Raw genomic sequence first — 27,860 nt, 5'->3', positions numbered from 1 at the left:
GTTGCGTGGTAAGGCTTTGGCAATCAGATGGCTAGTATCTACTCCACAGCCAATCACGGGCCCCCTCCTTGCTCGGGCCCCGGGGCTTTAGCCCCGCCTAGCCCTATTGTTAATGCGGCCGTGCAGATTGGACTCAAACTCAGTTATACTGACAATCCAGGATGTGTGTGTGTCTGACTCTGCTGTGTATTACTGTGCTCTGCAGCCCACTGTGACTCAAACACACTCAACACTCATACAAAAACAATTCTTTGCCATTGATAAGAATGCATAACAATAATGGGTTAGTTCACCCCAAAATGAAAATTCTGTCATTATTTACTCACCCTCATGTTGTTCCAACCCCGTAAGACTTTCGTTCATCTTCGGAACACAAATTAAGATATTTTTTATTAAACCTGAGAGCTGTCTCACTCCTCCATAGGCTTAGACGTGCAACACAGAAGCGATGCGCAGTTACACTACATGAACTCACTCGAGGCCCACAGAGAAGAAAATTAATAGTTGAATAAAGTCGCTATTTTTGTGCACAAAAAGTATTCTCGTCGCTTGATAAACTTATGGTTGAGCCACTGTAGTCACTTGGACTATTTTAACAATTTTTTTACTAACTTTCAATAACATAGAAGCCTATGGAGGAATGAGCCAGCTCTCAGATTTAATCAAAAATATCTTCATTTGTGTTCCGAAAATGGACAAAAGTCTTAGGGGTTGGAACAACATGAGGGTGAGTAATTACTGACATAATTTTTGGGTAAACTAACCCTTTAAGGAGGAGGAGACATTCAATATTCAGGAACTGTGGTGCAGTGAGACTCCTCCTGCAGTTCTCTGTGTGTGTGACAGTGTTAGTACAACTTTATCAAAGAGAGGCTGAAACAAGAGTCTGCTGTATATTTCAATAAGTTCATTTCATATAAAGTATTATTTCAACAATTATTGTGATGGCAAACTGGCACAACATTGTAGTCTTCTCTCTCACATATTTCTGGGGTAAGTCAAATTCTGTAAGTACATGTTGTAATATTCCTCTAAAATGAATAAGAGATCCTCATCAGTGATATTACATTACAGGATGTGATTCTCTGAACAGCGTTGAACAAAATACAAGATTTCAAACTGCTGTTGAAGGAGCAGCTGTAACAATCAACTGTCAATATGAAACCACTGATGTATTATGAAATATCTTCTGGTACCAGCAAAAAGTAAATGGATTTCCAGAATACATGCTGAGCCAATTTGGTCAGCTCAAGGAAAGATTTAGTGGTGACCTCAACACAATTTCAAAATCATTTCCACTGACAATCCAGGATGTGTGTGTGTCTGTCTCTGCTGTGTATTACTGTGCTCTGACGACCACAGTCACTGAAACACACTCAACACTCATACAAAAACCCTGTAGTGTTGTTTAACGCAGGGTTCCTCCTACACATTTTCCATTTCAAAGTTCCATACTTTTCCAGACTCAAATTTCCAAACCTCTCTGTAGATTACCAAAAATGAATAAATTAATAAATAATGGAGGGACACACTGTATATTAAAAATAAATGAAGTAAACACTGAAAATAGTTTGTATGTAGTACATACTGACAAAACTTTGCACTGGAAGCAGGGTCCCCAACCAATTACTATAAGTTTACCTTGATTTTGCTGTTATTCTGTTACATATTTGCAGTGAATAGACAATTTAGAAAACAGGGAATCCTGTCTCACTCGAGGTTGTTTTGATGTGCTGAAGCAGAGTGAAACTGCCTGAAGAGACTAAAGCCTGTTTAACCATGCTAGCAGTTCTCTTATGTCTCGCCTTCTGAAGGTGGCATAACTTTGGTACTGGCGTGTGGAAGGAAGCCTAATACCCCTGACTGGGAAGAACCTCAGTTGAAGCTGTAGTTACTTTCTTTTGTCCTTCCCACGTTTTTATCTGAATAAAATATTTTTGTTAAGCCTATTCCCTCATCTTAGTGCTGGGCGAAATGACCAAAAATCCATTTCACAGTATTTTAATAAAAATTATACCGGTTTCACGGTATATGACTTTTTTTTTTCAAGCATGACTGGGTGTTAACCACATTTTCTAAGGATTGAGAGAGGAAATACTGCAGTAGATTGACTTAGAATGCCCTATTTTATGTTCATTAGTGAATACTGTAGAAAAAAATCCACACTATATTAAAACAGGTTTGCAACGCTGTTTATAAAGAGGTCCCCAGTAATGGCTGTACACAAAGCAGCGCAGCGCTCATAAACTCTGCTTTATCAGGAAAGATAAAGAAAGATTAAATGAAATATGCCGCGTTCCAGGCAACCTGTAACCCGTGTTTTTCCAACTCGTAACTGGGAGTACATCGTTCCAGGCAACCTGTAACCCGTGTTTTCCCAACCTTACACCCGTGAAAGTGCACTGGAACGGCAGTCAAACCCGTGACTTCCCACCCGTGAATTCGTACTAGATCGATGTACTCCCAGTTACGAGTTGAAAAAACACGGGTTACAGGTTGCCTGGAACGCGACATTACACCTGTTCTCCCTTGGGTATTTGTCAAGTCAGTGTGTCAAAAATGTTAAAATGCAGTCCATTTTTATTTTAACAGCAGAATACTAGTAATCTGTAAATAGTTTTATGCAAGTTGCATTATGGTGACTTAAAATCACAGTATTAAACTTTGGAGTAAAAATATGAGGTTAAAAGTACTGTGACCAAAAAAAAAAAAACCCCACTAGTTGGAGATTATTGTGTTTCATTTTACAGTTAATGTTGCTGGTGTAAATGAAAACACAGTGAAAAAACGGCTATTTATCCGAAAGTTACTTGACAATAAATTGTTGACATTTATTACAGTTTTTACAGTTAGTTACTTGTCACTTTCTTCCAGTTAATTACTGTGAATTTCACAGTAATTTTTTTACAGTGTTTATTGTGAGAAAACAGCATTTCAATAAACATTCAATACATTTGCAAAAAACAAAAACAAATCCAGTGCTTTGAATAACAGACTTCTCTCTCAGACCTATGCTGAATCAAACTGCTTGGATACCACAAGATTTCAATTATAGTCATCAGATCAAAAGTGACGCTTGATGATGTGTATTGGCAGAAAAGGGGGCGAGGCTTTATCACAATCCACACCCACAATATAAATTTGAATTTATTAAAAGGATAGCCCCTTGAGATGTAACATCCCCCCCGAGGGGGTCCCAATAAAGCATATCAGTTCTCTAGGACATTAATTTACCTATGATTTATGTATAGTATTATTTATGGTATAAATTATCATACAAAACAACAGAGTACAATTTTCACTTTGTTCAATTGTTCTTTTAAAAACAGTTCAGATCTGAAATCAACATGGAGAGGTGTTTATTGATCCTCATAATTATATCAGGTAAATCACACTTTTAACAATTCTTAAATGTTAAGCAGTTATATGTAATTGCTTTGTCTTCTTTTTTAGTTTCATTGAAAGGATTGGATTTGTGAAGTGTATTTTATTACTTCCAGGTGTGTTTTCTGACAGCATTGGGCCAAGTGACGAAGATTCGAATATAATCAGGAGAGAAGGAGAGTCTGTGACACTGAGCTGCACATATGATACAAAGAGCAATAATATTTTGCTTTACTGGTTCAGACAGTTTCTTAATAAAGAACCTCAATATTTATTGTATAAAGGTGCTCGATCATTAAGCGGAGCTGATAATATACCAGACCGTCGGTTTCAGTCGACTACATCCCAAACCTCCACTGAACTCATTATTAACAGTGCAACTCTGTCAGATTCAGCTCTCTATTACTGTGCTATGAGAGTAGCAGCCCAGTGATACAAAATGCCTGAGAGGCTTTACAAAAACTTTATCAAATATGTTTTATACCACATGTACCACTGAGACTGTAAATATCAGAATGTGGTATAACACCTGCTGAACAATTTAGGAGTGCATGAAGAGAGTAGAGAAGGAGTGACATGATAATGAACTAGAACAAGTTGCTGTATGTGTTTTAATAATTCTTTTCAATAATACAAATTGTTTAATAAAAATTGGAAGAACCGTTTTGAAAGAAACTGTTTGCCTTTTGTAGATTATTTTAAGATCCATGGTAAGAATAAATTGCATAAAAAGAGTCACCTTATCATAAGATTGATAAGTATTGACATGTACAGTAATTCACATCAGTTAATGACACTCCTCATACATTATGAAAGGATAAAAATGGATAGAGGATTGGCTCCGACACCCACACTATTCATTAGCAGAGCACCTCCCACTACAGTATAAATCCATGCATCAATCTACATCATTTATCAAAAGTTTATGGGTGTGCATATGTATGAACCTCAAAAATGATAAATAGCAAAGCTTAGCTGTGATCAAAACCTTAAAACATATTTAAACTAAGGTACAGTATTAGCATGGAGGCCTGTCTGCTAGTGATTCTCATGACAATTTCAGGTGAATATATTTTACAATTTAAATATCACATTTTTGGCAAGAACTATGTTATGATTTATGGAAAAGGGCTGATGGTTTAGTGTGCAATTGCTCTATTTTATTGCAGGTGTGTTTGCTGCTGACAGCATTGGACCAAATGACAAGGATACTAATATGATCGGAAGAGAAGGAGAGTCTGTGACACTGAGATGCACATATGATACAAGCAGCAGTTATGTCTATCTTTACTGGTTCAGACAGTATCCTAATACAGAACCTCAGTATTTACTGTGGCAAGGGGCTCGATCATACGGAGGAGAGGATAAAACAGACGAACGGTTTCAGCCGACTACATCCCAAACATCCACTGAACTCATTATTAACAGTGTAACTCTGTCAGATTCAGCTCTCTATTATTGTGCTCTAAGAGTAGCAGCCCAGTGATACAAAATGCCTGAGAGGCTGTACAAAAACTTTAAAAACCAGCTATCAAATGTTTATCACACCACATATATATTTTGTAAACCACCAAGACTGTAAATAACAGAATGTGGTAACACCTGTTGAACAATTTTAAAGTACAGTACATGAAGACAGTTGAGAAGAGAGGACATGAAATTAAACTAACTTGCTGTATGGGATGTTTATAAAGTTTGTTCATGTCAAGAGTTATAGTTATTCCTCAACATAGCTCCATACAGTAAGATTGATAATCAAAACTGAATATTTTTTTTCCAACTGTATGTTGAAAACATAAAAATAGGGCCAATCTATCTCAAATGTTCCAAATATTCTAAAGTTGGTTGCTTGGCCATTTTAATTTACATTTTAATTTTTTGTGATTACCTCTATGTAATATTATTGCAAAACAACCAGATATTTTATTTATTTTTTGCCTTGGTTTGACAGCAGCTGTCGTCTTTGCCACAACCAATGTAATGTTAAATTATAGACCACATTTCAAGGTACATTTTGTGGTTAATTTACAATGGGAAGGGTTTGAGTCTCAGACCATAATATTTTTTGGGGGTGGGGTGGGGGCGGGTACATAGGTAAGTAGTGTACTATGCATATGGACAACTTGTCATGGATTGTCCAAATAAAAATAAATAAATAAAAAACAGAAGTTGGCATGCAGATTATCTTTGCTCTTTTTCACTTTACCAGAAAGATTTGACAACTAAATGAGGATGTATGACCTCACTGCACCTCCATTAAACAGCTGAGCTCACCAACGTTATAAAGAATGCACTTCATGTAGCACTTCATCTCTACAAAATGCCGATACTATACACAATTAATAACGGCTAAATAGTGTAATACTAATAATACAGTACTCAACATTTGAAGTGGATCAAAACCTTTCATCAAGTTATACATGAATTTTGAACAATACTTGTCTTGTCTTAGGACAACTTTGATGAACTTTTTTGATCCACTTCAAATGTTGACTACTGTATATAATTTCCATTTATGCATTTGGCAGACTCTTATCCATACTGATCTTTGTCATATTTTGAAAATAAGTCTATATGTACCTATAAAAAAATTACAAAGCTAACAAATCATGTAACAATATTATTATTATTTTTCTCAGTGCTGTGTTATCACACACACACACACACACACACACACACACACACACACACACACACACACACACACACACACACACACACACACACACACACACACACACACACACACACACACACACACACACAACTTCTTTGTAATTCTCTACTCTACCACTCTATACTGATACTGATAACATTGAACATCTGACAGTGTTTTGAGCTCCTCCTTTCCGTATATAATAATAGCGTTTAACCACTCTTTTCTCAGTTACTCTGCTTTTGCTGATTGATTCGTCTGTTCTTTGGGTATCACTCATATCATCTCGAAGAACAAACAATGAAACAATGGCTCAAGGAGACATTAATAATATTTGGATTGCTATATGTGAACAAAATATGCTACTTTTTGCATGTTTGTTTATATTTCTACATGATACTTATTGTCACAGAATTATTCTTGTTTGTTACCAGGATGTCAATCAGAAGACACAGTTGATCAGCCACTTAAACATGTTACTGGATTGGAGGGAGAATTAATAACATTGGACTGCAAATATACTACAATCTCAACATCACAAGAGCTCTTCTGGTACATCCAGAAAACAGACGAATCTCCCAAACTTGTGTTACAAAGGAATTCATATGGAGGAGGAGTTAATGGAACAGAGTTCCAGGAGAGATTTTACTCTAAGTAAAAGCATCAAAATCAGTCCCGTTGATGATGCAGAGACTGCGAGTGTCTGACTCTGCTGTGTATTACTGTGCTTTGAGGCCCAGTGTTAACAGGATGTCTCTCTCTCACACAAAATCAAAAGAAAGAAACCTACAGTATATAGGGGAAACAGGCGAGTGAAACAGTTTGTGTTGTAGCAAATTCATTAATTACAAATGAGCTACAGGAGATAAATCACTGATTTATAGGCAAATTAAAGAAAAAAATCAGATGTAATAAAATAATATTTCATTTCTGGTTTATAGTTTTTATATAATGTCCCTGATGTCACTAGCCACACCCATATTATTAATAAACAACAGACCACCTCTCCAAGTATAGTAATTCAGCAAGTAAAACTCAAAAGATCAAAAGCATGAACATGGAGAGACATCTACTACTGATTGTCATAACAGTATCAGGTAAAGTACTCTCTTAACAAGTTATATGCAATTGGTTCGAAATTGTAAGCCAAGGTAAACTACTACAAGCTAAGAAATTACAAATATTGACTTTGCTTTGGCATTATTAAACAGACTTTTCTGTTGTCTAAATTTCTATACCAGGTGTATTACCTGACAGCATTGGACCAAAAGACAAGGAAGCAATAATCAGTAGAGAAGGAGAGTCTGTGACACTGAGCTGCACATACAGTACAACCAGCAATGAGATCTTGCTTTACTGGTTCAGACAGAATCCAAACACAGAACCGCAGTATTTACTGTATAAAGGTGCTCAATCATGGAGCCGTGAGGAGAACATACCAGACCGTCAACGGTTTCAGTCGACTACATCCCAAACATCCACTGAACTCATTATCAACAGTGTGACTCTGTCAGATTCAGCTCTCTATTACTGTGCTCTGAGAGTAGCAGCCCAGTGATATAGAATGCATGAGAGGCTTTACAAAAACTCACACACAAAAATGAACAAGAGAAATAAAATGATTCTCCCACAAAGCCACATTTATCTCTCATATAACCAACACAGACTATATCAGTACACCACAATATGGAAACAGCTGCTTTAATGAGAGTGAAAAAGGATCAAAGTAAACTATATTAAGAATTACATTTTATTTTTCAATGATAATATGCTGGTTTTGTAAAAAGGTTCTGGGGGGGAAATATTAATGAGGAAAAAAACAGCCTAAAATCAGCCTAGCTTTCTGTGCAGTTCTGTCATCTTCTATAATACTGCATGTTACCTTTGACTTTGACAAGAAATGCCACAAGCAAAGAGTGAGCGTGAGAGTTTTCACCAAAATTAAACAAAAAGTAATAAATTTCAAATCATCATGACAAAGAATTGCATCATCAGACAATCGATGTGTCATTTCAGCAGAATATGGTGACAACTGGACACAAAACCAACACAATTTAATGTTAAGTCGACGCAATCATGACAGCCCTCAAACCAAAGCACATTAGAGACCGACACTTCTGCATTTGTCTACAATAAATCATATGCATTTTCGCCAAGTAGCCAATTCTTCTTTTTCCGATTAACTCCAGCTTTTCTTTAAAAGTTAATCTTGAAAATAGCGTGGATAATAAATAAGCAACAACATCACCCTCATTAATGTTTAGAGGGTCAAAGACCTTGAGTGCTTAGGCACCATTTGGGACAGGGCCATGATTGATCAATTTGAACGGTGGCAGAGAGAGCTCAACGCACTGCAAATAAGGAAAACACATGCAAATAAAGAAAACATCTTCATCAGTTTTACAACACGTGTGCTCCAAATACTCACAACACAACTGCAAAAGTTCACAACACAACCAAATACAGAAACGCACTGCAAATAGCACAGACCACAACGGAAATGTTTCCTGAGGGAACCCAATGGTGACGAACCCGGCTGGGACATGCTTATTGCTCGTGAGCATCTCTATGCCCTACTCCCTTCGAAGGGCAGACCCCTTGAAGTGGGGACTTTGGAGTGAGCAGGGCACTTGTTTGTCATTATGTAGCCGTTTGGATCGCACTTGGTGAAGGGAGCAACGAAAGACAACTTAATTTCCTCATTATTTTCACCTGGAATGTTCCCATGACAACGCAGCACGGTGTCCATCAGCTGAATACCTGTTCTTACGACAGACATTTCTTATTATTGCTGTTAACATAACTGTTGCAAATAAATATACATTTTATACAAAAAGGGTTTAAAATATGCTTTATATGTGCGTGTCTCAACTTTAAAACTTGCCCTCTCATCTTTGGACCCTGCATTACATTTCTTCTGAAACCTATTTAAACATAACATGTTCTTTTTTTATTTATTAACTTTTTCAGCCATTGTTAACTCTTCTTTTCTCATTTGTATTCTGATGACATTGAACATTTTGTTAATACATTTTGTAGGGATGCGCGGTATACCGGTACTGCCAAAATACCGGTATTATATTGCAAACGGTACAATATCATAATTTTGTTCAATTCGGTATTTGATGCGCTGCTGTTTCGAAGTTCACCGCTAGGCGGCGGTGCGCTACCTAAACTGACGCGGGTCACGCGAAACCGGCAAACGGTGACAACAACAGAGGAACACGATGGATCAAACGAAGTTCATTCGAATTTCTACACGCCCGAAATTAATAAATAGAGAGAGCAGTATGAGTGAAATAAGGCATTACTTTGCCAACAAAAGTAATGAAAAAGTAAAGAAACAGATCTCAATGCACCACTCTGCAAACGGGGAGGCAACACATCAAATCTGCCGAAGCACTTGACTTGTCAGTTGCTCATCTTGACTTGTTCAAAGAGTTCAGAGATCGACAGGTTAGTCCATCATTCAACTGATTTAATGTAGACTTTTTTTGAACATTGAACAGCGAACAGCGCACATACATAAGAGCTTATCAATTATATGATAGGGTAAACACGAAAGCTCAAATCTGCTTGCATGACACGCTAGAACCAATTAAGTTTAGTCTCATCATTTTTGCACTTTCAAACAAACATATATTAATTGAATTTGAATGAATAAAGAATGTGAACAATATTAATTTTAGTATTAGTGATAGTAAAATGAATGGCATAGTAGTGCCGCTGTGGTGACCCCTAGAGCAATAAGCCTAGAGAGAGGGAGAGAGTAATAGTAGTAATATGAATATTACTAATATTACAATTAAGCTACATTTGTCAACATTCATTAGGTAACCTGACCTAACAGTAATATAGCATTTATTAATCTATATCAATCAGTAATTAAATGACCTAGAAAATTAAATTTACTAATACATGTTTTTAGCATGTTAACATTACTTTATGCAATGCATTAAACTAATATGAACCCGTCCCAAACAGTAACCAAACCAAGATGAATAAATGCAATAAATGTTGATAAATCTCTGTTGATGCATGACAGCTAATGGTTTACATGTCATTTCATTATTCTATTATTATTATTATATGTGAATCTATTATTATAGATATTAACCTATTTTAATTGTATAATTTCAGTTTTTTTTTTTTTCAAAATCAAAATTTAACATAAAAGTATGTTCCCTGACTGTTTTTTTTTTTTTTTTTTTTTACAATTTGATACATTTTCTTTGCACATTTGGTAGTGGAGAATTTCAAGCAGTGTTTTTTTAAGTGTCACTTGAATTTTGAGACTGTTTTTTTTTGTTTTTTTTTTAACCTGTGGTATCGATTTAGTATCGATACCGAGGTATTAGGTTCTGGTATAGTACCGAAGCCAAAATTGTGGTATCGAGCCATCCCTAACATTTTGTATATACAAAGTTATATATCATAACCATGTCATCTGTATGTTTTGCAAAAAAAAAATTGACCTATAAGCATGTGGCATGAACCCCAGATGGGTTCGTCACTTATTGGGGTCCCCTGGAAACATTTCCGTTGTGGTATGTGGTATTTGCAGCGCGTTTTTGTATTTGATTGTGTTGTGAGTATTAGAAGCACACATGTGTTGTAAAACTGATGAAGATGTTTTTTCTATTTGCATGTGTTGCAGTTGCAGCGCGTTGAGCTCTCTTAGCCACCGTACATTCGTCTGGTTCTGTAATTTCACAGTTGAACCATCAATCACAGAGCTGAACGTGTTAGGGGGAAGAAAACGAAAACGGACATCTACACAACATTTATTGATATTTATTTTCAAATTATAAATTCCTAAAATAACATTAGAATGGATGACTTTTAATGTAAGTTTTTTACTTTTTAAACTATTATTTAGAAGTTTGTGAACATTTTTTTTTACAATAGTTTTCATTTTTGTTGCAGGTATGTCGCCAGATACCATTGGACCAAATGAAAAGATGATAAGAGAAGGAGTCTGTGACACTGCTCATAATGATGCAAGCAGCAGTTATGTTTTACTTTACTGATACAGACTAGCCTGACTTCGTCATACTCATATTCTAGTCAGAATGTGAGTCTGATACTGCTCCATAGGGCTTTGATTATGATAAGGCATGTCTTAACCGAACCAGGAAAAAAAAAACTCTGCACTCAATTGGATAGACCTACAACCAATCAGAGCAACGTATAGTTTCAACAGAACTCAACTGCACGCACGCTGGAAGAAGTAGTAAAATAATGAGCGTTGCTTCTTTTACTTGGTCCTCCATGAGTGTGAGTGTGCGACCAAAGGAGAAACCACAACGACCGCATGGTTTTCATTGCGTCCCATCTTCTTAGTGACCATCGGAGACAGCTGATAAAATAAACTTTTGCTGAATCCCGTAGGACGGCAAACACATCTTTCCGATCGACAAATGCCTTGATTGCAGTTCTCTGTTAAAATCCGTCGATTTCTTTACAACAGACGCGATAGCGGAATACATCTCAGTTCTCCAGCTGCAGTCAACTTTGAGGGAAACCAGATCAACCCAAGCGCTCTTTGATAACGTGATGATTACGTAACTGCAGATCATCTGTCCATCATCGTATAAAGCCCGCCCTGGCAATTTGATTGGCCCGACTAATTCTGAACCGATCATAATTACTCCTCAATGGATCGAGTCCAGACCGAACTTCCCGACCGAACTTCCCGACCAAACAATGTTGTAGGGGGTTCGGGATGGCATCCAGGCTAGGTACAGACATGGTCCTACTAGAGAACCAGAATATGGACACACACACAAATATTTACACACCAAAAAATTTATTACAAGAATATTGCTTTGAAACCCCTTTTGGAAAACCACAGAGACTGTAAATAACAGAATGTGGCGACCCCTGCTGAACAAACAGGTCTGAAGTGAATGCTATCCTGTTGTTATGTTATGCAATGCAAATATTTTAACACGTATAATACATTTGCAAAAGATGAAGAGAGTGATATCCATTACAGAAATATTCAGAGGAGATATTGACAAAAACAGTAACTCAAACAGAAGATAAAGTTAAGTAATAGAGAAGATAAAATATACATTATAAATAAACTAAATGAATAATAATAAAAAAAAAATCACACTTACTGAAATTTCACCACTGAAACTAAAAAGAAAACATATATAAGGAAAGAGAACAACATTCAACAGATCAAGCTCCTCCCAGACGATATATGTGTGACAGTATTAAAACAGGCTCATCAAAGACAAGCTGAAACAACTATACTCTCTCCAGGTGATTGAAATATTTCAGTCATTTACACAGAACAGTTATTATAATGGCTCACTGGGAAAGATATTTGATCTTCTTTATAACGCATTTCTGGGGTGAGTAGGATCCTCAGTAGTCTCTAAATTTGCCATTATATATATATTAAAACATGTAGAATATTAATTTATAATGCTTATTCTATTCCAGTATGTGACTCTCTGGAGAGTGTTGACCAGAATACAAGAGTTCAAACTGCTTTTGAAGGGACATCAGTAATGATTAACTGTACGTATGAAACCAGTGATCCATCCCCGTATCTCTTCTGGTACCAGCAAAAGATGAACGGAATCCCCAAATACATGATGATGATAATTGCTACAAATGTACAAAATGACAAAGACTTTAAGGAAAGATTTACTCCAAATCACATCAAAACTTCAAAATCGGTTCCTCTGACGATCCAGGATGTGTGTGTGTCAGACTCTGCTGTGTACTACTGTGCTCTGAGGCCCACTGTGACTCAAACACACTCAACACTCATACAAAAACTCTCATGGTCTTGAGTTACACTTTCTGATGGTTGATGATTTTTGCAACCTTGTAATAACTCTTGCAATGCAGAAGAGGGCGACAAACAGTTACTACAAATTATTTTGAAGTATTCTTAAACTCTTTGACAAAAATCCCCTCTCTATTTTCATAAACAATGCTCTTTCTAGTGAAGATGCTTCATTCACTGAAGATCATTTGGTCACTCATCACTATAACACCATATATACACCAAATGCCTTTGCATTGGCTGATTTTCTAATTTTAAACATTAAACTCTGAACTAATCTGTTGTGTACACACTACACACTGACCCTATGCGTACTTCAGCCGTTAATCTGCCAGAAAAAGACCTTTGAGAAAACGAATTAGTAACAATTAGTAAATCGTGCAATTTAGCCTACTATTTTTCCTGCATGTCATGTGCGGGGCTCCTTAGAAACCCAATGGTCCTCGTAGAGTAACACCTCTCAAGACACTGAAATGCTCTAGTGGAGGAGGAGTAAACACCAGCTCTAAAAAGATGAAATATAGGAAATACTTGTTTCAGCAAACCTGCACTTTTCTCCTGACTGGTAAAGCATCATGTTGACATTTGCTGTAGTCCTGTTAATAGAATCTCTCCTAACGACTTTTAGAGGTAAGATTTAGAATAATTGTTACTTTAAAGAGGTTTCTCTGTATGCAATGCAGAATTCTTCTTGTAAAACCTGGTCATTGCTCTTCTAATTGTTTTCAGGTGTTACTTCTGCTGAAGACATCCTATTCCCTTACAATAATACAGTAATTGCTAAAGCAGATGAAAAAGTTATCCTATCTTGCAGCTACACTGGCACGGTTTACGATTTATTTTGGTACCGTCAATTCCCTGGTTCAGCACTTCAGTTCCTCATAATGGAATCATCTGGATTCATAACACATGCTACTCCTCAGGTTCCTGGGATAACAATGGCCAACAGAAAAGACATCAGACGCATGGAGCTGGAGATCTCCTCTGCTTCAGTGTCATATTCTGCTCTGTACTACTGTGCTGTGCGGCCCACAGTGAAAGGAAACATTCTGACTCCATACAAAAACCAGAGTGATCTCAATAGCAAAGACAGATATACAGAACAGATTTTCTAGCCCTTCTTCTATTGATAAAAAAAGATTTGACTAATTTTAACTCAATGCTTCTTTGTGATCACAGTTTGGTTGTCATGACCTTAGAAAGGTAATATTTAAAAAAAAGCAGTCAGGATTACAGTTCTAAACTTACACATTCTTACATTCTTATTTTATTCAATTTAAACATTGATGAGGCAAATTATGCTGTATTATCCAAAGCATCTGTTAACATATTTCAGTATATTGAGTCACTGATACGATGACTTAATTTGCACAAGAATATTCTGATTTATATTTCCAGTATAACTGAACATTCATTTATATGTTCTAATTCTAGGTGATATCAGATATAGACAGTAAAGTCAAGTGAATGAGTTGGGTAAATTACTGTCCAAGAGTACTAAAATGCAGCACAAGAATGAGCATGTCCAATGTCCATAAATATAGTGATGTGTACATCTTAGATTATTATCTAACCATTTTTTTTTTTTAAATACAGATCATATATATATATATTATATAAATCTCTTTTTTTTTTAGAATAATGGCTTGACCATTAGTACAACAGTGATGAGAACCAGAGCCGATCAGCCCTATCACGCAAGTTCGGATTGAGAACTAAGCCAATTAGTCAAAAAAAGAGACTAATTAAGAGACTAAATAATTGTGATTTCTTCAGCTATAACTTGTGAGATTGCATAAACATTTCATACTCACTGCAGTGCAATTCAATTGTGGGGGTAGTACTTTCAAAAGAAAACCTCATATTAGACATATGTGTTCATATATCTGCTCTCCTCCACTTGGGGGAGATGTTTTAACAAATATATGCTGCTTCACTCTCACAGTCAAGACTTCACAAGTTTCTCAAATGAGGACGTTCAGCATCTCAGCAAGTTCCAGTTACATTCAAGAGAACATTGTTTACTTCTGTGGGACTTTTGCATCATGATTACCATGAAAAGCTGTGTGGAAACTCTTTTAATCCTGTTTGCAACTTGCAATATCATCTTTAATGCATGCATTTGTTCCTTACTGTCCGTTTTGTCTGGAGGATAAATACATTTACTGAAATAATTTACTCTCTTCACAGAATGCAGAGGACAAGACTTTGTTAATCAACCCAAAAGGTTCCAGTCAGCATATGAAGAGGGGGATGCTGTAACTTTGGATTGTAAATACAATACTACAAGCTCAAACCCTACACTAATCTGGTACAGACAACATAGTTATGACTCTCCGAAATATATTTTACGGAGACATAAATTTGGAGATGGTGATGAAGCCACTGAGTTCAAGGGACGATTTCACTCCAGACACGATTCTATTACAAGATCAGTTCCTCTGACAATCCAGGATGTGTGTGTGTCTGACTCTGCTGTGTACTACTGTGCTCTGCAGCCCACAGTGACGTCAGGATATTCAGTGCTTGAACAAAAAACCTTCCTGAGCTTTTAACGTAGGCATGCGACAAATTAGACAAGTGCTTAAAAAAGTTACAATCTTGAAGGTCCCAAGTGCATCAACAAATGAAAGAGCACCAGGGTAATGTGGAAACTGTTCTACAATGGCCCATAAGACACTTGACTAAAAGTATTGTGAAATATTATGTAATAAAGAAAATAAATAAATTACGTAGGCCTAGTACACAGATTTACTGTACATTTAAATGTTGGTATAAATTTGTTAAAATAAAGACAAACTATCATATGTAAAAAATATAGTGACTTTTTTGGTCTTGATTGCAATATATTATATGGTCTATGCATATATTGCAATATATTGGAAAATATAAATATTAAATCCCATATATGGAAATATATTGCCTAATACATCACATGATATTTTCCAATATACTGTAATATATTTTTTGTTTCGTAAGGGATATTAAACCAGTCCATTAAGAATAGAGGTTAAAAATGAGTCTAAATGCAAAAGGATAATTGTTTTAATGGGAGTGCATCTTTCAGGGGTGGTGCTATATCTGGAGTCCTCCTCTGCAGACAGTGAGTGTGTTCTGTCTGAGTTAGTTTGTTCAGCAGAGGAACTAATCCATCATACTGCAAAATGGTGCTCTGTTTTTTGGTTTTGTTCTGTACTTTGTCATGTAAGTATTTCATGTTCATTCTTATTATATTTTTCATTATATTGAATTGTTTGTGTGTATGTGTGTTTTTGTTTGTTTTGTGCTGTTTTTTCTTCATGACAATGATGTATAATATGGGTAAATCTTATCTGCAGGTGTGAGTTTTGGGAATGTCATCACACCAGTCCAAACAGAGATGTCTAGGACAGAGGGGGACAATATTACTCTGTCCTGTAGCTACTCCTCTGCAGTTAGTCTACAGTGGTATCGACAATATCATGGTTCAGCTCCTGAATTTCTTTTAATAATATTACATGGGACAGGAAAAGTTTCACAAAAGTCTAAAATTGTAGATCTAGATCCTCGATTTTCTGGAGAAGTGAATGAAAAGAAAACCCATGTGGATCTGGAGATCTCCTCTGCTAAAGTGACAGACTCTGCGATGTACTACTGTGCCATGGTGCCCACAGTGACAGGAAAACAAACTACACTGTACAAAAAACTCACTTATTCATCCAGCATTAGTAACTTGCTAATGAAAATGTTTTGATATATAATTTAAGGTAGTTTTCTTTATAACCTTTGGAATTTTATTTAAGAATATAAATGGTTAAAATAAGTCTTTAAAAAAGTAACTTAAACATTTACCATTCTAGACAACGTTATTTAAAAGTAAATGGACAATATATGCTGTTCTGAGTTTCAACAGAAGGGGGCAACATAATCTCACGTTATGTTTAATCCATATTTTACAAGCACCTGTTTCTTTTCTGAACGTGCTCACCTGTTCCTCTTGTTCTCAACTCCCTTTACATGTGTTCTCTTTCCCTCATGTTTTGCCAGTTCGTTATCATTGAGTGTGTTGTGGTACCTGTTACTTATTGCTCATGGTTACAGTTGTGGATAGTGCCTGCATACCTTGTCTTGTGTTTGTTGTGTTCCCTGTTTGTTCCAGCCCTGCAAGCTGGCTGCTTCCTCTCTACCAAGCAGGGAGACCGGTACAGTGACTGATCGTGCCCTGCAAGTCCATCTACGTGTGCTGTATTATCCTGTCTGACTCTTGCTGCATCCATTGGCCTTGTGCTGCACATCTACCTCAGAACACCAGTGTGTTCAACTTGGGCTGGTCTCAACTGCCACCCTCTCAGCTTGCCTGTCATTGTGCTTTGTTCCATACTGTTTGGACTGTTATCATCTCCTCACTCACCATCTCTCGTATTGTCAACTGCCTTTCAATAAAACTTGTTAACACTCATTCTGCGCTTGAGTCCTCCCTGATAGATCCTTAACAAAATATGTTTTAAAATATGGTTAGAGGGTAAGCAACAAAACAAAAAAAAGTTCAATATACTACAAATATTCATTGATATCTATAAGAAACAATGCTTACCATTTTATTTATTTTAAAGTAACAACAGGTCGTTTTTTGCTCTCGGGCTCCCCCTACAGTTGGGAAACAGTATTGTCCTCTACTACTGTCGTAAACTCTGTCATCCTACATGCACGTGCAATTGTTGACAACCAGGATAGCCCTGAACACTGTAGGAGGAGGTCACATGCAGGTGTTCTGCTTGCGTCGCGTGTGAAATGTCTTCATCCCAGGTACAGTGGCATATATTTCAGCATGTCATATGAATATAATTTCATGGGTTTTATTTTTTTTCTAACGACAAATGATCGCGATGCTCACGTTTACAAGCCAGCGTCATTATAGTAGCCTAGTCTATTGGTTACCGTTTTACTGGATCTATATGATACTTCAATGCAATGTTTGAGTGGTTGATAATAACCATATATCGTCAATATTATAATATCAAGCTACCATAAATGAATCTGCAAATTTTACAAATCGATTTGCATTATAGCTTGAGGCAAGACAAATAAACAAATATCACAGACATGTTAGGTATCCTAAAATATGATTTTATTAATAATCTTCCTCCTCTCTTTGTACATGTTGAGTAGACTACACTTTTTAGGTCAAACATTTGCTATTTGCATTTCATCGATTGCAAAGTTCAAATCAGAACGAGAATACTAGCGATAGCTAACCATCAAAAACTAGAATATCGTTTACTAGCTACCAGATTGATAATTCGCTACTACTCTAGCGAATTAGAGAGGTTAGAGAGAGGCATTCTTTTTTCGATGGGGCGTTCGATGCTCCCTGCACACGCAAGGTCTCTCGCTCGCTTTCTCTCTCTGCCGTCCGCGCGCGTTGGAGCACAGTCTCTGTCTCGCGTGCGCGCTCGCTCTAGATTCCGGGAGATTTGAACTAATTTGCGGTATAACTTGTCGATCACGAGTGGCTCAACAGGTAGATCTATAGATAAACTCATCTTTCAGGGATTTGACCGACCGGGTTGACAATTTAGCGTGAGAAACCGGGGGTGTGGCGTACGTGTGAGCGTGTGAAACCAATCAAATGCGGGTGTCTCACGGCCAATGCGTGAGTTGGCAGCTCTGCAATGTTGATCCTCGTTCTGCCTTTAACGCGATCACTTTCTCTTTTTCTCTTTTTGCTTTGCTCCGATAAAACCTTTGCTTTCTTGTTTTTCTGTGCTGCTTCGGCCATGACTATAACATTTGGCTCGCAAGTCCGATTTTAAGGAAGTGGGGGTGGTGGTGGAAGTGACGTATATGCCGTAAAGCAGTCGAATTTTGTAGTTCTCTTTGTTCGCCGGTTACTACCCGAAACCCGAAGTTTAAAAGTACGATTAAAAACGCTACAGACCCCGTCAGGCTATGGCAGACGTGTCATTCAACCTATTGTAAGTCGATGTACCATCACAAGAGACTTGGAAATATATTATGAAGGTTGAAAAGTTACCTGTTGTTACTTTAAAGCAGAGAACATGTTTCATATTTCGCTAACCCCACCCACATTATTAGTATACAGCAGAACTTCACTCAGTGCATCATTCATCCATCAGCTACTCATACTTTCATTCATTTTCATTAAACATGGAGGACATACAGATACTACTCATGATACTCTTCACGGTTGCAGGTAAAAATACTTTAATCACTAACTAACCCCTACAAGAAATCTGTATTAGATCATTGTATACAAATTAAATATTTAGTTTCAGGTGGATTTGCTGATAGAATTGGACCAAGTGAAGGAAATCCTGATGTTATAAGAGAAGGAGAGTCTGTGACGCTGAGCTGCACATATGAAACTAACATCAATTATGTTTGGCTTTACTGGTACAAACAGTATCCAAACAGAGAACCAGAATATGTACTGTATAAAGGTGCTCGATCAAGGAGTGGTGAGGATATACCAGATGGATTTCAGTCGACTACATCCCAAACATCCACTGAACTCATTATTAACAGTGTAACTCTGTCAGATTCAGCTCTCTATTACTGTGCTCTAAGAGTAGAAGCCCAGTGATACAAAATGCCTGAGAAGCTTTACAAAAACTCATACAAAATTAATTCTTTGAAAAAGTCTAAAAATCATGCAGTATCAAACCACATCAAGCTTCTGTAAAACACCAACAGTAAATGTGGTAGCAGCTGTGAATTTGGGAGGTAAAAAGGTTACATAAGGGCATGTGTACATAATGTTCCATGTATTTGATATGCTTCTTGTGTTATCTTGTTTGTTGTTATCGCATTATTTTCATAATATGTTGTAATTTTAAAAGATGTAATTTAAAATGTGAAGTCTCTTTTAAAACAATAACTTACATGTATGAGCAAAATGGCAATACAATATTAACAGTAAGCTGCAAAACGAAGAACGTAAATAAATAAATAAAACAAAAAAATAACCTAATTAAACAGCTATGCCATCTTTTCTTATGCCGAGTTCAGACTGCACGATTTTAGCCCCGATTTTGGCTCGCCGACAGGTTTTGAGAAATCGCCGACAAATGCCCGAAATCACAGGCAAATCGGTGCTCGTTCACGCGAGTGACAATCACGCAGTGTGAATGAGCAAAGACGCGATCTGAGAGAATCGCCGACGAGTCGCCGACGCCCGTGAGATATTTGGCATGCTAAATATCTGGACCTGTCGGCGATTCACAATCCTGCTGTGTGAATGTGTTCTGACTGAAAACTACATCGGCGATGACCGACAGCCAACGAGAGAGCAAGATACAGGGAGGAGGAGGAGGAGTTATAGACCAGAATATCAGTATTTAATAGATAGGCCTATATTTACAATTATATCAAACAGAAACAAAGCACAAACATTTGCATGACCAGCAGCAACAGCAGGACATTTGCAAAATTATTTATTTACCCCCAACTCTCTTTGCAAAACACAGTCCTTGCTCCCCTCGTCTTCCCAACCATTTCCTGCATAAACTTTTTTTTTTTTTTTGCTACAAATCAGTGCACAGACAATGTGTAGGCTATCATTTTTAATAACAAATTCAGTGTCGCGCGAGAACTCCGGTATCACGCACGCGTGATCTTCCGTTATTTCCTTATCACTTCTCGCGTTTGTTTGGTTGTGAAACGTAGTTTGCGGACCAGGCAGAAGTTGTCGGCGATTCTTTCTTTTGTAAAGTCATGCAGTGTGAAACCTCCTGTCGCCGATCCATCGTGCAGTGTGAACACAGCAGCAACTGAACGTTACCCCAGATAGTCATGCAGTGTGAAAACAACAGTGACCCGATTATTTTGAAAATCGTGCAGTCTGAACTCGGCATAAGGTGTCTTGTAATTCAGATTCAGTGTCATGACAGGTGGAGGAGTTTAGCACAGACACTATAGAGCTGTAAATATGAGCTACACAACACTGTGGAGCTAGCCTGGGAAAACCCAGACAACTTCCGGCAAATTTAGATTTGCTCTGAAAGTTAGTCTGGCAAAGAGCTCATTCAAGCCCATTTCCAATCCGTCGAAATCGAGGCACCAATCAGAAACGTTGGGGCGGGCTTTACACGATGACGACAGCGCTGGGATTTTGAAGCAGATTTTGTAGCCTACATTACAAAGATGGATGCCGCCGTCGAACATCACTCTTTCGAATCAGCTATCGCATCTGTTTTAAGCGATTTGAACGTTTCCTTTTTGTTACAAACCGAGCAAAGAACAACACTCGGAGATGTTTTTCCGCCGCTCTGCATACGTCATCTCCTTCATCGCTAGGATTGGTTTTAGGTTTATCGTCCGTTGGTGACGCCCCTCTGGAAATGATTTGTCAATGACGCTTTGCCAGACCATAACTCAGTTACAACTGAGAATGGTCTGGTTTTAACCAGGCTAGCGGTTCTTGCCAGTTTAGTGAATGAACATGTTGATCTATATATTGATACTGCTGTCATCAACTGAAGGTAATATTGTGTAAATGCATTTTATTGCAGTGAAAGTGTTTGAAAACTATTTAATGCCACTTTATTTGCAGGCTCCAGAGCCACAGAAGTCATCACTCCAAAAAGTCAGAGAGTATTTGCACTTGAGGGTGACAATGTGACTATCTCTTGTAACTACAGCAGTTCTGCTCGTGGAGTTCACTGGTATCGCCAACAGTGTTGGGGTAGTTACTCAAAAAAGGTAATTAGTTACTAGTTACTAGTTACTTCTGTAAATTGTAATGAGATTACTTTACTAGTTACTGCGTTTGAAAAGTAACTTCACTACTTATTACTTTACTTTCCCGTTTCTTAATTTATGGACAAATATCATAGCCCTATCATCACTTAGCCTGTCTACATAGTGTTTATTGTATAAATATATACAAAATGGCATGTAAAACCATATGAAAGAACAATATCCCTGTCTGCACAAGGAAATATATCTCACTGTAAAATCCACAAACAACAGGATAAAGGAGGCTATGGTGCGGTCATTTTAAAATGGGGTCAACACACAAGTTTTAAAACACAGGCTTTGGGAAACATGAGAATAAACTCTTCTCCTGAGAACAAAACAAGCTTTTTATTCGACTCATGGCAATAAAAAAAAAAAATGAAGTGGTCAATGAAAAATAATAAAATAAAGGTCACTTTTACATTTTTAATCTTAATTTAAAATGCATTTTTCTTGGCGATTCAATAGTCGGCAGGGGAAGCATTCCTCTACAATGAACCCTGCAACAAGCCTGTTCATTTTGTTTTGTGTTACCTGCTGTGCTCCAAGACTTGAGAAGAGTTTTTGTAACAGCGCGCGCGGCGCCGAATCTGCCCGAGCATGTAGCCTACGTCTCACCGTGACCGCACCGGCACACAGTTTGCGTGTCTAAATCAGTTGCTTATGTTTACAAAATGAGCCTACAATAGCATAATAAGCATTTTTAATAGAAATATCCATGTTTTATAAAATGTCCACGAAACTTAATGAAATGTTTAGTGAAATTAGAAACTATTTAAGAGATCGTTGATTTAGTTCTATAGTCTACATACATGTTTTTATATCCACATTTTGTTCTAATGTCACAAGTAATAATCTCAGGGTTTACTGGATTTTACGTACACGATTCTTTTTGTAGTGTTATTGGTGGTGATGTAGCCTACTAAAATAAACATCGTCACGTGTGGACCTTTCTTCTTCTCACCGTTGATTCCTGATGGTTAAGAGGACAATTACTCGAGTCGCCCCGTCGTTTCACAGAATAGTACAATGGCGAGCGCGTCGAGTATAAACGCCTCGTCCGTTTGGGGAGGTGCGCGTGCAGTCAGCGGAGACTCGCGCTGCAGAGACCCCCTGTCTCCGTCTCCGTCTCCATTTCCCTCTCTCCTTCGCACCGGCAGCTATGTCACTCAAATTGATCTCTATGGCAACGGTGCGCACGCACCACTAGACAGAACTTTACACACAAGCAAACACGGCTTGGGTAACGCAGGAAAGCGCGTTCCTATAGTATAGTAAAGTAGTGTAGTTACCGATATTTTTAGTGTAATGCGTTACTTTACTTCGTTACCCAAAAAAGTAATATCGTTACTGTAATCCGTTACTTTGTAACTCGTTACCCCCAACACTGATCGCCAATACGCAGGCTCACCACCACAGTTCCTTATACTGGAATATTCAGGGGTAACTACTGAAGCTGATCCCCCCGTTCCAAGAGTAACCGTCAATCACAGAAAAGGAGAACGGCATGTGGATCTTATGATCTCCTCTGCTACAGTATCAGACTCTGCTCTGTATTACTGTGCTCTGCGGCCCAGTGTACACAGTAAAACTGTACAAAAATAGTTTTCATATGCTCAAGTCTAGATAAATATGTACAAAAAGACATAGAGCTGCTACTGATACAAGTGGAATTGTCAAGTAGCATTGTTAATGTAAGCAGGCTTTACTTGTACACTGCAAAAGTGATCTTCTTATTCAGTATTTTGTCTTGTTTTCTGATACAAATATCAACAAAAAAATGTTTAAACCAAGATACATTTACTTAGTCTTCAGCCCCTATTTCATCATAACCAAGAAAGGCAGTGGGATATGGCTGATCTTGGATCTGTCATCATATTCCGTCATTGTTGATACGCTGGAGCAGAATGGCATCTAAGCGATTGTGTTCGATGTAATAACGAACACAGCAGTCATTTTGATGTTCCTAAATCCGAACCGCTGAAGACACAGTGGCTGAGTTTGTTTTCGAAGGGAATATTCCCCACGAGCAACGTCAGTGCTTTCATGTTTGCGCGAATCATTTCTCACCAGACTGCTTTATAAACGAGGGTCAGTATGAGCTGGTTTTGAAGCTGCTCATGAAAAAAGAATCGGTACCAACATGTCCCTGCTGCACCTCCAGAAGAAGTGAGTGTGAAGTTTTATTAATCTTTATATTAATCTTTGCAAATCACTTGCCTGCTTCACGATGAATGCGGCTAAGGTTTACACTCAGGGTACATTACGGCATGTTTTCTATGTACAACGTTCTCAATATAATTCATAATCCCACGTTTATAATGAACTACGCGTTATGGTTATTCTGTTATTACTAGTGCTGTCAAACGATTAAAATATTTAATCGCGATTAATCGCATTAATGTCATAGTTAAGACGCGATTAATCGCACATTTTTATCCATTCTAAATGTCTCTTGATTTCTTTTTGTCCCATTATTTTTTCTCATTTTAATACTCTTATCAACATGGAAAAGTGAATCGGCTTGCTTTGTGCAAATGTTTCTTTATTGAAAATAACATTGACATATACTGTGTTCAATTTCACACTAACATTCTCACTTGGAGCAAATAATCTCTCACACAATGTAACAGTTTCCATCAATAAAAGGGTGAAAGAAATACTGACGAGGTCCTGATATTGACGACGGGGCGGAGAATTCGCATCAGCTGTGTGTGTGTGTGTGTGTGTGTGCTTGGCCATCATCAAGTGGTATTTCAGACTGGACGTGTGCTGCGATGATGATAGCTCAGTTCACAACGACAAAACACACACATCACTTTGGTCTTGTCAATGGAACCATTTGGCAACTTTTTAAAAGTAAACTTTCCATTCAGAATCTTATTGGCATCCATTTCGGCGTCTCGCGCTCGTCATCCACTCAAAACGTAACGTTAACCTACTATTTGGCCGGCTCGCAAGCCTAAACGAGTGTGTGCAGCGCCGGCGTGCCTGTTGTTTTGTTTCCGGTCTAGCTAGATCCGCTTGCGCTTTGGTCGACGAAGCAACAAAACGTCCTCGCTCATTATCATTTAAAGCTCATTATCATTTAAAGACACATGCACTTAAACGGCGTGCTGAAAACAGAGCTGTTTTTGACCAGGTAAAATGAGTGTTTTCTTACAATACTAATGAGAAATTTTAATTAAAGTATATTACAAACTTTTCATTTAGACCCTAAAGAATCATATTAACTTGTATAAAAATGGAATTATATGACCCCTTTAAAATGTACTTGATTTTGGATCTATAGTATATTATTATTACTACAATAAGGGTGTGGTTCCGAGTTTAAAAGACATATGACCTAGTTTAGGAATTATTTTATTGTTTCCCTGCAGAACCAACATGTTAGTTATTCATGTGATAATTATTGCTTCATATAGGTCTGTAAGCGATGGTTTATTTTTAGTTATTTTTTAATACTTATAGCACAAATACTATATTGTGTTTAAGCAGAACTGTTTCAAGGCAGATTTTAACATCTTTTGTTCAAACACCATAACAGCATGTTATTGACATGAAAGCATAACTCTGACCTGAATTACAGTGGAAGTCCTGAAATCCCCCATGTTCTGTAAATATTCCAGATCTAGACCAGTTCCTCTTTCACATGAACATGTTGCAAAGCTGAAAAGTAAAAAATATACCACCTCATTTAAAATCGAGAATTAATTATGCAATGATGCAAGTGTATCTGGACATTTTCAATGCTTCAGTAACAGACTCTGTACATGCGCTCTGAAGACCTCGGTGAATAGAAATGCAATGGCACTGTACAAATATTATGATTTGGTGTTCATTTATGAATGTTGGTTTAAATTACTATTGATGGAGTCTAAGATAAATGTAATAAAAAAAACAGTATATAAATGAAAATCAGAATGTTTGTTTGACAGTTTATATCAATCAGTTTAACTATTTTTAAAGTAACAGTTCTAAATGTACATTGTTCAGGTCTCTAAACATTCTAAGTGAAGAAAAACATAATTGAATCTGACACTTTCAAGTTTAACATTCAATAATCCTAGCCAATTTCATTTGAATATTGAACCCTCAGATGATGAGATGTGTGGGTGGAGCATTGAGAAAGATTCAAGAGAAACTGTAATTTCTCAATATTCATTTGGGTTTTACTTTGCATTCATGATGTTCCTGTGCTCTCTGCTTCTGCTTCTGCTGACAGTAATACAGGGTATGTACGAGACTGGTTTAAATATAAATATATTTAAAACTATATAACTATAACGTACCTGTTATTGTCAAATGTCTGTTTTTGTGAATAACCATGCAGTTTTCCACGACTTTTCATACTTTACAATTATCATTCTTTTTGATAAACATGTTCTACACATATTTTGCAGATGAATGTTTTGCACAGACAATAAAACCACTGCAGGGCAGAACACAAGTTACTGAGGGGGAAACAGTCATTCTCTCATGCAAATGTGATGGCAGTGTACGGAGTGTAATTTGGTATCGACAATATCCTGGATCAGGACTGGAATTTCTGCTCCTTGTCGTTGAGTCATCCAAGAAGACTGTAATATATGCAGATCCCCCAATTCCTAGACTGGATAGAAACATGAGCATGGGAGAAAAGAAAGTTTTTTTTTTTTTTTTTTGTTTAAACAAGACAATACAATATACACTTTAAAGCCAGGGGAGATACAAAAAAAAGGTAAAATAAAATAAAGAAAAAAGGACAAGACCTTGTATCAATCAAAGATTTTGAAGACAGTACACAAATGCACAGTCTTATTAGCTTTTGCATTAGTACTAGATTGAATAGTAGAAAAATATTTTTTGAATTCTATAAGAAATACAGAGAAAAGGGGCTTTCTGTTAGAAAACTTACACTTATGGATGTAAAATTTGACTAATACAATCATCAAATTAATTACAAAAGCCTCCTTAATCACACTGTTATCATACTTTAAATAACCAAAAATTACATTTTCAAAATGCAAAACAAAATTAAAAAGCACTTTAACCTTAATAAACATAGACACCTCATACCATAATCTTTTCACATGACTACAATGCCAGAAAATATGGGGTACTGTTTCCAAGTGCACAGAGCAGAAAGAGCAACTCACATCAATGTCTTTCCTAAACCTACTAAGGAAATGTTTGACAGGGTAGAATTTGTGCAATATTCTGAAGGAGATTTCTTTGACCTTATTTGTAACAAAAAATTTATGAGGTAACAACCAAACACGTTCCCAATCAACGTCATTAACAAATTTAGCCCAATAAGTAATAGAGCAACATTTGGTAACAACCTCCTTCAAAAATAAATTACGAATAGACTTGTTGCTGCTTTTGGACTGTACAAAACAAATTTTACCACATACTGTGTCAGTTGGGTTAATTATGGGCATATCAACTAAAGACAAGACACCTCTACATAAAGATATTAATCCAGAGCTGATTGCAGAAAATACAAGAGCAAACTCCTTGGGAGTCACAGGAAAATTAAAGTGCAAAAGAAACTCATCATACGTCATAAGGTATCCTTGAGAGTTAAACAAATGACAAACTAAAACAATGCCCTTTTCAAACCAACATTTTAGAAAAATACTTTTGTGTTTATACAAAATACAACGGTTATTCCAGATAAAACAACGCTGAGGAGAGAAGTTGTGCTTGTAGATCAGCTTCCAGGCCAATAAAGCTTGAGCATGAAAGGCAGAGAGTTTCACCGGCAATTTGTCAATTTTATAATCACACATCAGTAAAAAAGAAAGGCCCCCAAGTTGATAAAAAATAAAATTAGGAATAAAATTCCACAGAGAAGGTTTATTCAAACAAAATTTTAACCAATTCATTTTGAAGGTATTATTTAAACTTTTAAAGTATCAAAATCTAAAAAAATCCAGTCCGCCACTTTTAAGTGAATTTAAAATAACAGATTTACGGATGTAGTGCACACGATTCTTCCAAAGAAAATTAAACAAAATCTGATCAATAGTTTTGATAGTCTTATTGTCTAAATGTATAGAAGAAGCAATATAGGTTAATCTGGAAATCCCTTCCGCTTTTGACAGAAGGACTCTACCTCTGAGGGACAAGTCCCTTAATAACCAGAGATTAAATTTGCTTTTAATCTTTTTAAGAGCAGGATTAAAATGAAGAGAAACTCTATCTTGCTCACTCTTCGAGACAACAACACCCAAATAATTAACAGCTTCTTTAACAGGGATACCATCCATAGGTACAAGAGGGGAGCTTTTC

At 37.0% G+C, this 27,860-nt stretch overlaps 2 gene segments (V, D, J or C); both read left to right on the top strand.

The window, feature by feature from the left end:
• The first annotated feature begins 4,365 nt into the window (after nucleotides 1-4,365).
• On the top strand, nucleotides 4,366-4,885 carry LOC130071516 (T cell receptor alpha variable 18-like). The segment is given in 2 exon segments: nucleotides 4,366-4,447; nucleotides 4,554-4,885. Coding segments are annotated over 2 exon segments (357 nt in total).
• A 2,202-nt stretch (nucleotides 4,886-7,087) lies between these two features.
• LOC130071592 (T cell receptor alpha variable 14/delta variable 4-like) lies at nucleotides 7,088-7,598 on the top strand. The segment is given in 2 exon segments: nucleotides 7,088-7,137; nucleotides 7,282-7,598. Coding segments are annotated over 2 exon segments (363 nt in total).
• Nucleotides 7,599-27,860: the final 20,262 nt, after the last annotated feature.

Source organism: Rhinichthys klamathensis, unplaced genomic scaffold, assembly GCF_029890125.1.
Source record: "Rhinichthys klamathensis goyatoka isolate OS25496 unplaced genomic scaffold, OSU_Roscu_1.1 h1tg000446l_1, whole genome shotgun sequence".
Lineage (NCBI taxonomy): Eukaryota > Metazoa > Chordata > Actinopteri > Cypriniformes > Leuciscidae > Rhinichthys > Rhinichthys klamathensis.
The sequence above is the reverse complement of the archived record's forward strand: the minus strand, read 5'-3'. Positions and strand labels throughout refer to the sequence as shown.